Raw genomic sequence first — 14,087 nt, 5'->3', positions numbered from 1 at the left:
TCCCTTAATTTTCATTCTCTACCAGAACAGCTCGAATCAAAGGGAATTGTGAAAAGCTGTCATCTTCCTGCTTTTGTAATATTGGAGTCTTTATTTCTTTTATACTTTTTTAAAGAAAACAAATAGACTATTTTTCTTTGCCTTCTAATCACTAAGTATCTTGTGAAAGAAGACCTGGAACACAGGGACTCTCACGGCAGTTAAATACCGTACACCAGTTAAATACCTCATTGATCTCTATCCGAATGGATGTAAGCCTAAACCATTTTATTTCTCTTCACCCCTGGTAACATTCTTGTGCATCTCCCCTGCATCCTCTCTTGAGCTATCACATCAATCTTGATTTGTGATGACCAGAGCTTCATTTATGGCCTAACTAATATTGTATACAGTAACCTGCTCTTTTCTATTCTATTCCCCATCTTACCTAAGTATCTCATTCACCTCTCTCAATGCCCTTATCTAGCTACTTTCAAAGATGAGGTTTATATCTGAGAAATAATGGAATGAACTTTTCTTTACAGATTGGGAATTGGCAATCAGGGTAGGTGTGATGGACTGTGCTGACGAGAAGAATTTTGCCACTTGTACAGAGTACGGTGTTCACTTCTATCCAACTTTTAGGGTAAGGGTATACCTATTGACTGAGCATGGCATTAGAGAGAAGTAGTGTCTTTGTGTAGTTAATCATTCTTGGCAAACTTGCATATTTTGAAATGAAAATGAGATTTTTATTAATCAGTCTTCAGTTCCTTGATGTGCTATTCTGAAATGTATCAATTTTATCTCATTGAGTGGGTGGACAAAAGCACTATGGCATTATAATTGAGAACCGACTTAACAATAAAATTTTCTTGCATTATAAAACCAGTGCATGTTACCTAGAACTGCCAAAGCAGCAATAATTGCCCTGTAAGTCGCACATGGCTTTGAAGTTTAAGTAAATACATTTTGTTTGTATGCTTCCTCTATGTTAAATCAGAACCTAATGTGTCCTTTATTTTTCCTCTCTCACACTGAATTTGTTTCTCCTTTGAAGCTTATTTGTTACTTTTAAGTTTTTTTTCCCTATTTCTTATTTCTAGCCAGAGCTATCGTAGAGCTGCACAGTTGGCCAGCATGTAACTAGCTAGTCTTCCTCAAGATATCTTCCCTGCAAGGTAGATTCCATCAGAGGGAAGTTGGATGCAGAATGTACCATAGAGAACAGAAGTTCCCTTGAACTGAAATTGTGCGACTGTTCTAAGCACTCCTTATTCAAGGGGGCAAAGTCATTGGTTCCTGATTGGCATCAGATAAAATAACCTTTTATGTATAAACATTGGGAAAGATTGGATCATACTGGACTATAATGCTCTGTAGCTATCATGCACCAGGCAAAAAAAAATCCAGAAACCTTTTTAAATGTAATAACTTTTATGATATTAATGAATTGTACAAAAATAAGTTTATTGCTGTTTTGAAATGTAAATTCTCAGTCAAGGTTCTCAATCTTTCTAACTTGATTTCCATTTGCTTTAGTTGAATAACAATAACTCTGCTTCATTGTGCAGCCTGGTCAGTGTTTACTAAATAAAACAGAGTTTTGCTCTTGTTTATGGAATAGTACTCAATTTATATCTTTTACTTCATGACTAAATTCCAAGTTTCATAGCAAGTTATTTGTCTTGGTTTTTCTTTAAGCAGGGTAGCTTTTAAATTATTTGGATTAATATGATAATAGTGTGGCTGTTGAGATTAAAACCATATGAATACATGGTCAACAAAGTTTTTAATTGTACAACCTCTTTCTTCAGGCAGAATTTAGCCTAAAGGTGCTTGACAATTTTTTTTAAACAAAGTAAAATGGCATGGAACATCCATTTTCCCTTTTAAAGCCCCTTGTGTAGAGTTTAGCATGATTTCTCTACAGCCTTGAGTTCAGAAATCAAGACACTAGTGAGTTGAGTGCAGTGGTTATTTTTTTTTCTTTGTTTGCTTTCTGGACTGACATGCTGCTGGTGCATTCTTGAGAAATTCTGGCTGGAACCTATACTAGCAATTTTCTTCATCTTTCAGGAATCTGGAACATTTAATTTGAGGTCTACATCACATTGCATTTTCTCACAGAGTCGTTAAGATAAATTTCTATTTTGATTTTCTTGAGAGCCCAACCACAATTCTGCAGAATAGCCTAGCGTGATTGGAAAATTGTAAGTTAACTATTGATAGTGGAAGTAAGTGGGTTTTTGAAGAAATATAGTTGCTAATCACAATTTGGGTGAGATTAATCCTGCAGGTAAATTTTTAGAACAAATGTGTTTTGACAGGTTTCTTCTGAATTTTCATAACAGCATGTGCTTTTTGGGTAAACATGAAATATAAAAAAACCACAACTCTCATATGCTTTCAGTAAGAAGTCTGTTATTAATAACATTAATTTTTATTTTGTTGTTCCCTTCCAGTACTTCAAAGCACTTGTTGGTCAGTTCACAACAGGAGAAGATTACAAAGGTATGGTATGAATGAGAGCGTTACAGGAAAAGTTCCATATTTAGCAGAAAATTGAAGAAAAGACATTTCATGTTTCCTTCCGTTTAAACATGTAATATCAATAGCCTAATACTAGTTAAATAATTCAAAATTTGTACTATTTAGATGTGGAAATAATAGCCCAGTGTTATTTGGTTGAAGCTTTGGATAGGTATTTAAGTTTGTAACTGCAATAAATGCGGTGCCTTGGGTATAAATACTGTACTTCCAGGTGGTTCCTGTTCAATAATTGTTTCCCTTTACTTTTTATTTGAAGATGGATGAGAGTAATTCTCGTATGTATCTACCAAACACCTAGGCTGTTAGAAATAAAATTTATCGTAAGCTTGTTACAGGTAATGGTTACCTGTTCCATCTGGAATCCTTGAATATTTTGCACTATTGTGCCAGATTCAAAAAGATTCCATCACCAAATGTGCATTCCCCACCCTTCTCTTATCAGCATTTTAATGGCATTTCTCCTTTGGAAACTCCCTGGTCCACTCTTCTGTCCCCACCTACCATTCCCTATATTATGGCACTTTCTCGTGCAAACACAGATGCAACACTTCTCCCTTTCACTTCTTCCCTTCCTGCCATACAGATACCCAAACAGTCTTTCCAGTTGAAGCCACTTTTGTCATCCATAAATTGTCCATTGTTTCCCTTCTAGTGTGCTTCATTTGGTGTTCACAGTGTGGTCTCTATATTGGAGAAACCAAAGACTGATTGCATGATCACTTTATGGAGCACATGCATTTGTCTGCAGGAGTAATCCTGAGCTTCCAGTTAAATTGCCTGCCACTTAAATTCTCTACCCCAATCACACACTGATCTCTCTATGGCTACCTGCAGTGAGTCCCAATTCAAGCTCACAGATTGATACTTATTTTTCTGGATGGGCACATTGCAGCCTTTTGAATTCAATATTAAATTTTCCAACTTCAGGTAATTTTCTTTCTACCTTCATCACAACTGACCATTTCTGCCAATCATGCATCTGTGATTTTTGACTTAATTTTTTTGTCACTATCAGTGTATCCAATATAGTCCTGCTAATAGCAACACATAATACAGTCAGTAAAGCATAATCTACTTCTAATTGCCACTTTAACTCATTTTGTCTTGCCTTACAATAAATATTTCCTTTCTCTTCTACCCATCCTTCCCCATGTCTCTGCTACTGAAAACTGATTTTTCTCTTTCCCATTTCTGACAAAGAATCTCAGACTTGAAACATTAACTCTTTATGTTCTTTCCACAGATGCTGCCTGACCTGCAGAATGTTTCCAGCATTTTCTATTTCAGATTTCCAGCATCTGCATTTTGTTTTGTATTTAAATGTGTATGTTTTGTTTATCTACCACACTTCCATTAGTACTGCGATCCTTTTTTCCTCCTTCTCATTTGAAGGAATAATGTTCATTGTCTACTTGATGGATGCCATAAATATTTCTATAACGCATTACCAATCCCCTTTCTTAATGGTTAACAATCCAACTCTGTTCAAAGGTCAATGGAATATAAATTCAACTGTCCCAATAAATCTGCACTGCATACTACTGGTGATGCGGTTGTTACTGATTAGTAAACAGTTGCCTGAATTTACTGATCTGGATTCATGAATTCAGTTTCCACCATGGTAGCTGGGGAATTTAAATTCAAGTAATTAAATATATTTGGAATAAAAAGCTATTACCAGTAATGATGACCAAAAAAACAACTGAATCATTATTTAAAAGCCAAACTAGTCCTTTCGTATTCTTCAGAAGGAATTAGTCATCTTTGCCTGCTCTGGTCTACCTTATCAATGAAGATGATTGACCCTTAGCACTTTCTGAATTGGGCTAGTAAGCCATTCTGTTTGGGGGCAGTTAGGGTTCGACAATAAATGCAGGCCTTCCTAGCCAAGTCCACTTACCATGAATATTTTTCATAAAGGAGGTAGGACTTTCTTCATTGGAGAGGAGGATGAGGGGAGACATGATAGAGGTATACAAACTATTAAGAGGAATAGATAGTGGACAGCCAGCGCCTCTTTTCCAGGGCACCAATGCTCAATACAAGAGGGCATGGCTTTAAGGTAATGGATGGGAAGTTCAAGGGAGACGTCAGAGGGAGGTTTTTCACCCAGAGAGTGGTTGGTGCATGGAATGTGCTGCTTGGGGTGGTGGTGGAGGCTGATACGTTGGTCAACTTCAAGAGATTGTTAGGTAAGCATATGGAGGAATTTAAGATAGAGGGATATGTGGGAGGAAGGGGCTAGAAAGTCTTAGGAGTGGTTTGAAGGTCGGCACAACATGGTGGGCTGAAGGGCCTGTATTGTGCTATATTGTTCTATAGTTCTATTAAACAATTGCTATCCTGTCAAAGGGAAAGGGTTTTAATTCATTTCATATAACTGAAAATATAGCACAACAGTTATGGAGAAAACACAAGGTATATGCAAAGTAAAGACTATTGGATTTTGATTGGTTTCATAGAGAATAGATGCTTTTGTCATCCACAAATTGGCCTTTTTTGTTCACATCATTGCAGATTTCCCACTTGATGATAATTTTATTGTCACGGTTCGGCATTTTGTTATACTTCAGAGGTATTCGGTGTTGGAATCAACCTTTTAAATCATTCATTTTAGGTACTGCCAAAACTTAGATCTGATATCTAATAAATGTTGGTGAAAGTTAAAGTTTAGACAGTTAGGCTTGCTTTTATGATGATGCTCATGAATAACGGCTGAAGGAACTTCTTAAAATTTCCAAACATTTGTTTTACAGGACCAAACAGAGAGTTGCAGACTTTACGACAGATAATGATTGACTTTCTGCAAAACAGTACAAATACTAACAAGCCCCCTGCTTGTCCTGTTCTGGAACCAGCCAGGTATTGTTTGAATTACAAGTTTTTAAGTAATAACATCATTGCCTCTTTTGGCTAATTAGTTTAACACTTGTTTGGAGAGATTTTGCTTGTGATGTATTTGAAGAGGGTGCCACCTACTGTCACTTAAATTTGTGGTAAGGGGTTCACATTTGAGGAGATGCTATTATTCCAACTTAGTTACATTTTATCTATTTTCTCTCATCACAAGGCAGCAAATTGATTACCAGCCTTCCCTTTGGCCTATTAGGAAATTAAAGAGCAATTCCTTTAACTATTTTTCTACTTTTTCCCTTGTGTCTTTCATGTGCAAAATTCTCTCATGTCTGTTTCACAAGATCACAAGACAAAGGAGCAGAAGTAGGCCATTTGGCCCATCGAGTCTGCTCTGCTACCTCACCATGTCAATAAATGTCGTGGAAAGAAGATTTGAGGATGATTCCCAGAATGAAAGGGCTTACGTACGACGAGCATTTGTCGGCTCTTGGACTGTACTCACTGGAGTACAGAAGAATGAGAGCCCTAATTCTCGGCTTTTTCCCCATATCCCTTGATACCTTGACTAATTAGATACCCATCAATCTCCTCCTTAAACACCCCCAGTGATTGGGCCTCCGCAGCTGTATGTGGCAATGAATTCCATAAATCCACGACCCTCTGGCTAAAGAAATTTCTTCTAATTTCTGTTCTAAATGGGTACCCTCTAATTCTAAGACTGTGCCCTCTAGTCCTGGACTCACCCACCAAGGGAAACAACTTAGCCACATCTACTCTGTCCATTCCTCTTAACATTCAAAATATTTCTATAAGGTCCCCTCTCATTCTTCTGTACTCCAGTGAGTACAGTCCAAGAGCTGACAAACGCTAATCGTATGTAAGCCCTTTCATTCCGGGAATCATCCTCGTAAATCTTCTTTCCACGACATTCATTGACTAAATTACTTGCATACAATCTTATTGATGTTGATTGGTCATAATATATTGAAGGGAACTGTCCTTTCCAGTATTAAGACATACAACACATTAGGTCATTGAGTCATTTCTCTGTGCTAATAGAGATCTCAGAGAACTTTTGACTTGGAAGAGAGTAATCAGTGTTCCTTTCCCTAATATGCAGCAAAGCCTGCTGGAAAGGTAAGAACGTTGACTATGTGAGGAGAAGATTTGGAGTTGGTGCTGAGCTCCAAGGGTTGCGTAATGTACAGGAGGTTACTGTTTGGGCATTTTTTTTTGTTGGGGAAGGCCGTGACGTTCTTAAAGACTGTCTGTCTGAACGTGCAAAGCCATGAGTAAGCAAGAGTGTCTTCAGAAGGTGAATGTAAAATTAGAAACCCTTCATATTTGAAATAAACTTTTATGGATGTGAAGCCCACTGTTTAGTTTGGTTTGCCGCCATTCTCAAACAAAAATTATGGAGGTTTACTAAATATATTATATACAGAAATCTGGAACTTCTAATTTATAAAATTAATTCTGGCATCCTTCTGAAGTTTTGTTCAAATGAAAATAAACAGTCACTTTGGGAGCTGCCTTTAGTGTACATTTTTTTTTCAAACTATCTTCCTCAAAAGTATGGTCTTTAAAATATGTTTCCTCTTTCAGCTCTTTTTCTATCCTATCAGACTTGGGTAAACACCAGAGGCATTATACTGCTGTTATCTTTGAAACAGAGTTGTCCTATATAGGTCGGGAGGTGAGTTTGTTTTTTTTTTTGCCAGTTTGTTCTCCTTTTCCTACATTGTGTTACAAATTATTCTTTTCTGCCCCTCCCCATTCACCAAAATGGAGGGCTTGTCTCCTACATCAAATTTTCTTTACAGAAGTGAAAATGAAGGAAGATATCTAGTAACTTTGTTAGTTTAAAAATTAATATGAAGATTCATTAATGATGAACTTATTTTTCAATGAACAGCCCACTGATGAGACCTAGCATGTTAACATGCATATATTAGAATCTGTAAGCAAAAATCTATGCAATCAATGTCTGGCTCCAATCCTGGCAAAAGCTAGAAACTGAAATAACACTGTGTACTGTAGCATCTTGAACGCAAGTTAAGTTCATTTACACCAAGTTGAATATTTTCATTTCAAGCACTTAAATTATGTTCTGTGGAACTGGTTTGAATAAAAGTTCCGATTTAGTTTGTTAGATTGCATTTTCTATTTGACTCATCTGTTTACCAGATGCTTAGCTCTTTATTTTAGGAGCTGAATTCCGACACTTTATGGCAATTTATCTGGACAACCTGTGATGGTATGCACTATGTTTAGAACAAATAGACCATTGATTATTTTTAAAGAATAAAATGTAATTCCATAATTAAATTAACCAGGCCACGATGTTTATAGGTGTTTGTTGTCTTCTAATAGGTGATACTTGATTTAATGCAGTATGAAAATATTGTGGTAAAACGAGCAATGAATATAGACAAAAAGTTGATGGAGAAACTAGATATTCATTCACTGCCATCTTGCTACCTATTCCATCCCAATGGCTCCCATGGATTGATTTACATGTGAGTGTACAAATTACTTTTTTGCACTGTAGAATAACTTAATCTTGGCATATCATACAAATTAGAATGGGGTGGGGAAGAAACAAAACCACAATGCATTTTGGGAGCCACTGTACAGTGCCACAAAAAGACTACACAGTGCATGCTTGATCTTCTGTGTTTGGAAAGAAGAAACTGTATTTGCCAGGTGGTGACTTTTACTGTTTGAGATGGGGAAAGCTTCTCTGGTCACACCCCATGCTCTGGAGCAAACAAAGAGGTATTGGAAAGTTTTTAAATTTTCTTTTAACCTGAAAATGGTTTTTAGAGATGGAAGGTGAAAGAAATGTATGCATATATGAGTTCAGTGTAATGCTCTTGATTTGGGGCTTGCAGATTTGTATCAATAAGCTTCCTGTTTCTGGCAATCACCTGTTAATTTAGTGGCCTGCATTTTCTTATTGTTGTGATTGCAAAACTGTTCACCATCATTACACTGTCCGTTCAATAAAAATATCTGGAGTGCTCTTAATAGTATGTCATTAAAGGTGAGGCATAAATGAGTGGACTCTCTTATTAATGGTCATTGCCTGGGGCTTTTGTGGCATAAATATTACCTGTCATCCATCAGCCTGTGCCTGGACTGTTGTCCCACTATTGGTTTACATAGATGTAGATAGCTTCATGTGCTGAGAAACGAGAAATGGAATTGAACATTGTGCAATCATCAGCAAATATTACCACTTTAACCTTGTGGTGAAGCAGCTGAGGATACCCAGGACATTGCCTCAAGGAACTCTTTCAGTGTTGTCCTGGGGCTGGAATGATTGACCACCAACAACCACAACCATCTTCCTTTGTTTGCACACACCTAGTGAGAAATTACTTTTGGAAACTTATTTTAATCTGAAAAAAATGAATAGGTCTCATTTTGTTTTCTTGTAGCATTCTTCTTAAGATATTTTACACTGCTATTGAATTATCTCACTTTTTTTTAAACTCTGTCCTTCGCCAGGTTAAATCCTTTAACTATCTCTCATATACTGTGGATTAGATATATTTCTACTAAACATTCTTTGCAATGAGTAGCAGAATCGTAAGAAAAAACTCCCTCTCTTATTGTCCAAATAATGAAATTAAATTAACAATATATCCCACTCAGTAATGCTAGATTGATGATACTAATTCCTGTTCTGAAGCAATGAAAACTTGAATCTAGTAGGATTTCATTGGAAATTTAGTAACCAGCGAAAAAATCCAAATGGCTTTTTCTGGTGGGTTTGCCAGTAAAATAGCTGTAAGTTACATTATACATTATGCTAGGGAATTCTCCCTGTAACTAATGGTTTAGTAAAATATTTTAAAGTCAAAATATCAGCAATAAAATCTGTTACTAGTCCTTAACATAAGCTGGCTGGCATTATTTTACTAGCATAACTGTCCTTGCCATGAGCTCGGGTAACTTCATGCAGAAAGGCAGCTTGCTATGCAGAAAATAAATGCTGATTGATCTCTAGCATTAATGCTTGCAGAATCACTAGTTTAATGTAACATGCAGCCCGTTTATTGCCTGTTTCAGCTTGGTAAAATGAATATCTTGAGTGGCTTGTCTGATGAATTGTGTACAGCCTTCTATCTGCACAAGATTATTGTTGTAATTCATAATTGCTTATAAAGAAACTGGAATGTTCTAGTAATCCATTTTTTGTTTTCTTGGCTTATGCTTTTTGCAATAATTGATGCAATTTAAACAGTTAATTTTTTGTAATGAATTTAAAAATAACCTAATTTTAGTATATCTTCATGGGCATAGAATAGTACAGTATGCATGAGCACTTTTCTCCTCACAGGCCACCTAGTCTAATTTTGCGCTCCTTCCAGCTACTGTAATTGTATTTAAAGGCAACCAGCTAATTACCTTTTAAACAGATGTTTTTTCACTTTTTTTTCTGCTGCAGTAGTTTGTGATAATGTTCCATTTAAAAACACCCTTCCTTCAATTTTTTTTTCTAATCTCTATAACTGATAGCATTTCATTTTGTTTTCCTTTTCACAATCTTTGTTCTATGAGAAATAATAACCTTGCTTAGATTTATTGAAGATTTTGGTCCTTCTACAAGGAAGGTGGTAAATTTAATTTGATTGCCATCTTCCTCTGGATGTATTGGCTATGGATTTTCATACTTGGGGACTTTATTAATGGTCCTAAATAGTTTTTTCTAGTTTCTACTTTTGAAGTCTAAGGGGAAAATTGCAGTTTGCTTGCTTAAGCTTCAGTAATTTGATAATTGTATAAGTTGCATTAGTACAGGTAGACCTTTTTTAACACTTGAATATGAAGTATAAAACAGAACTTAAATGATTATTTGAAGGAGTTTGCTCAGTGTATTTTATTTATCCATATGTGAAACTTTGAGTAGATGCCAAAGCCTGAATGACTTTGTAATTTAAGTGTAATAACGTGGACAAATCTTTTAGGAATATTTTGAAAATACTGAAGAATAATATCAAGCACAATGGGTAATGGCAAGATGAGAAGATTTCAGTGAATAAATATTATGAATATGCATTGCAGAGAATTTAATTTGATTATTCAAATTTTGTTTTCTAAACAGGCAAAAGCCTCTACGATCATTCTTTACTTCCTATTTAAAGTCTTTGTCAGGTGTAACCAAGAGACTGCCTTTCCAAAACATAGTGCCTGTGAGGCAGAGAGAAGAGGCAACAGTTGCATTAAAGCCCTGGAAGGATATAGATCAGTAAGTCTTTCTTTCAAAACTTGATATCTTTTAGGCCATGATCAAGTTGTGAATTTTTGGAAGCGTCTGCCCAAGAGGACTGTGGATGCTTAGACTGAAATAGATAGTTTTTGGATGTAGAGAATCAAGCAACATAGGAATAAGCCAGGATGGTGGAAGTGAAGGATCAACCATGACTTTAATGAATAGTTGAGCAAGGTTGAGGGTTTGTTTGGTTTACTTTACCTACTAATGTTCTTGAGTTACCTTTGGTCTGCTCAGTAGGAATCCCATCAATTCACTGTTTAGCATATCGGCAATGGCCACTTCCTAATTTTAGTGGTGCCTTTAGGAAATGTCCTGTAACATTACTGGTTGTGAAGCTTGAGAATTCTGTTCTTGTCTCGCCAGCTAGATGTCATAAAAACAAAGCTTATATTTGTAAGAACTTTTCATGACTATGTTATCCATGGTGTTTTGAGATTAAGAATAATTTGGGGAGGTCATGCAAGGGAAAATGGCTACTATTGCAGCTGGACTTCTGCTGGTCCATTGCGAGTTTGTGGAGTGGAAAATGGCAGATCCAATTTTTGCATAAACTGTGCTAAGAGAATGTGTATTGCCTGCTACTTTCCCGCTATGTATATGTGTCTATATGCAAATAATGCACAGCTATTTAAAATGTACATTTCTTAGCCTGTCTTTCTTTTCAGGAGTAAAGTGTATTTGGCTGATCTGGAGTCTGCTTTGCACTATCTGCTTCGAGTAGAACTTGCTAGCCACAAGATATTGGAGGGGCCTGAACTAACAACACTGAAGGACTTAATTACAGTTCTATCAAAGGTAACTGGAATATCTTTGTAGGGGAAATTTTAGTAGTAATTCCGATAAATTACCAACTATATTTCATTCTGTTCTGTTTGGTTGTCAATTAGGGAATGCTGTTGGGATCCTAAGAAAATGGTTGCCATGATTATTGTCAGGTATGTGTACCAGAGGGCAGTGATGTTTGGTGGCAGATGCAACCAATAGGATTGTGCCGGCTTCAATCACCATGGCATGCCCATTTTTGAGCAATGTAACTACAAAGATCCACATTTAAGGTGCTTCCAAGAAAGCATCCAACATTAGCCAATCACCCACTAGCCTTAATGGTAACCATTACCTTTCACAATTGAAGTTCCTCTCTGCTAATTATCTGTTAAGTATGTCCCTGCAAATGTCATTGTGGTGAAACTGCTCATTGGGTAAAGCGCTTACCAAGCAACCTGCTTCATTCAGTTTCTCATGCTTTCTTCTTAACTTATCAGGTACTGTACCTATGTACTGACCACAGAAAATAAGAGTCTGGTGCTGAGAAGAAATAAGTGTATGATATTTTGGCACAAAGGTGGAAGAATGTTATAAGGAATCACTGATGGATGGCTTGTCTTAATATTACTGTGATTCTTCTCATTGCTGCCACATACCAAAGCCTAGCAAATCTCTAAGCTTATGCTATTTATTTATATCCTGGTGTTCTTCATGAAATGCAAAGCCACCAGGTTAGTACTTAAACCCCACTTTGAGATAACTACTTCTGCTATATCTGTCATGCAATACAGCATGATAATAATAATAATGAGCAGAGTTTCAGAGTGTCCCAGCATTGCTGCTACTATTTTTATTTTTCGAGTAGATTTTAACAACTGTGACAAGTGTTCATATTTTTCCTTTCTCTGAAGTAACTAATTTGTCACCAGAGGACATTTTCTAAGCAGTTGGAATTGGTAAGTCAACACTTGGAAGACCATGGGCATAAAGTCTTTGTCCTACAGAGCTTGTTGCTTTTCTTGCTTGCTCCCCTACTATCCAAAATTCCCAACTTTGGAGATCTGTAGTATAAGAGTTAGAGAGGAATAATGCACTCAGCTTAGTTTCCAGAATTGTTGCTCAACTTTTTCATTCACAGGTATTTCAAAACTACAGTTTTAACTGATCTTTGCAACAAATAATTTGTGCAACAAAGAATTTAAGTTATCATTGTAGATAATTTCTTTAATTGCAGCAGTATTCACAAAGCCTGTATAGATCAACTACTGCAGTTTTAATGTGTGCACACACACAAGGATTAAAAAAAGTACAACCTATACAATATTTTAATCCTGTCGTGTCATTTATAAAAGGAGTTGGGCATTAAGAATGTCTAAAGCTGCCAATACAAACTAAAAGAAAAATGCATATTTGCCAGAGTCAACCTTGTGTTTTGCAAAGCAGGTGGAACAGTTTAAAAACGCTGGCTGTTAAATCCATTTAGTGCATGTAATTTGGAAAATGTAAAGCATTCTTGGTCAAACCACCAGATGGCACACCTAGCAACTCTAACATATTATTGTTGAAATTAAGAAGCATTGTGATGTTAGAATACTTCCTGCTGCCAGTTTGCAGGCCATTGTTTCTCCTTGTGCAACCTTCTGGTTAGTGAGCTAAGAAGCATTAAATTGTCCTTGAGGGACAGGCAAGAATGATGGTACAGGACTGAAAAAGGTTGTTGAACTATTGGCTTCGGCTTGGATGTTCCAACCACTGACTAAGAAAATATAAGTGTCTCTAAATTGAAGTAGACTTCGATCACATTTTGTGTTTACATTCTTCTTTCACATGGTAAAGACAATAAGTACAATTTAGATAGAGAAGTAAATAAGTCATTTTGAGAGTTGATTAAAATATTTGGTCAAATGTGGCAGTTTTCACCTCTATATTTTCCAAGGCTGCAATAAATTATAGAAAATAGTTTCCATTTATTAAGATCCAATAATGGCTAAAATATAGCATACATGATGCACCAATTCACTATTATTTAAATGAGCATAATTTGAAAATAGTAGCTGTGATAATTAGTGTCAATGCTAAAGAGCTTAAAGTTGCAAATAGGCTGTGGACTTGAACCTGATTAGTATTTCCACACTACATTGCACGGGGAGATGAAATGCAGAGGTTGTTTTATGTGTATGGGAAAGTCTCCCTAACAGAAGCATCTACGCATTTTGGTAATGGTTAACATTATACCTTTTTTTTCCTGATCTTCAGAGATTTTGTCATCATGGCTAATCATTGTCTCTGTCTCTTTTTCTTGACGAACACAAAATCAATATCACTAAAACAGACTGTCACTATCAAATTGCTGTTCATGGGAGCTTGCTGTGTGCATTTAAGAGTTCTGTGTTTCCCACATAAATAACTGTTCTTTAAAATAAATGTGTACTTAATTGGCTGTAAAACACTTTGAAGCATTCTGAAGTATGGTAGGGTGCAATACATTGCAAGTTGTTTTTGAGCACTAGTTATAGCTAAAAGACTAGGTGAACTACTTCGGAATTTTCATTTTTCAGCAATCCATGAGCAGTCCAGAAATCCCTTCTTATGCTATGTAAAATCTGCCAGATATTTTAGAGAACCAAAGGTCTCGTGAAAATGAGAAACT

At 36.2% G+C, this 14,087-nt stretch overlaps 1 protein-coding gene across 1 annotated transcript in view; it reads left to right on the top strand.

Annotated features, from left to right (window-relative positions):
* Positions 1 to 14,087, top strand: part of qsox2 (quiescin Q6 sulfhydryl oxidase 2) — a 61,491-nt gene that overhangs the window by 8,458 nt on the left and 38,946 nt on the right. Inside the window, exons 2-8 of the mRNA XM_052037020.1 lie at positions 525 to 625; positions 2,445 to 2,493; positions 5,289 to 5,394; positions 6,994 to 7,084; positions 7,762 to 7,907; positions 10,502 to 10,645; positions 11,338 to 11,467. Of these exons, the coding sequence (XP_051892980.1) occupies positions 525 to 625; positions 2,445 to 2,493; positions 5,289 to 5,394; positions 6,994 to 7,084; positions 7,762 to 7,907; positions 10,502 to 10,645; positions 11,338 to 11,467 (767 nt within the window). The remainder of the gene's footprint in view (positions 1 to 524; positions 626 to 2,444; positions 2,494 to 5,288; positions 5,395 to 6,993; positions 7,085 to 7,761; positions 7,908 to 10,501; positions 10,646 to 11,337; positions 11,468 to 14,087) is intronic.

Source organism: Pristis pectinata, chromosome 23 (assembly GCF_009764475.1).
Source record: "Pristis pectinata isolate sPriPec2 chromosome 23, sPriPec2.1.pri, whole genome shotgun sequence".
NCBI classification, from domain to species: domain Eukaryota; kingdom Metazoa; phylum Chordata; class Chondrichthyes; order Rhinopristiformes; family Pristidae; genus Pristis; species Pristis pectinata.
The sequence above is the reverse complement of the archived record's forward strand: the minus strand, read 5'-3'. Positions and strand labels throughout refer to the sequence as shown.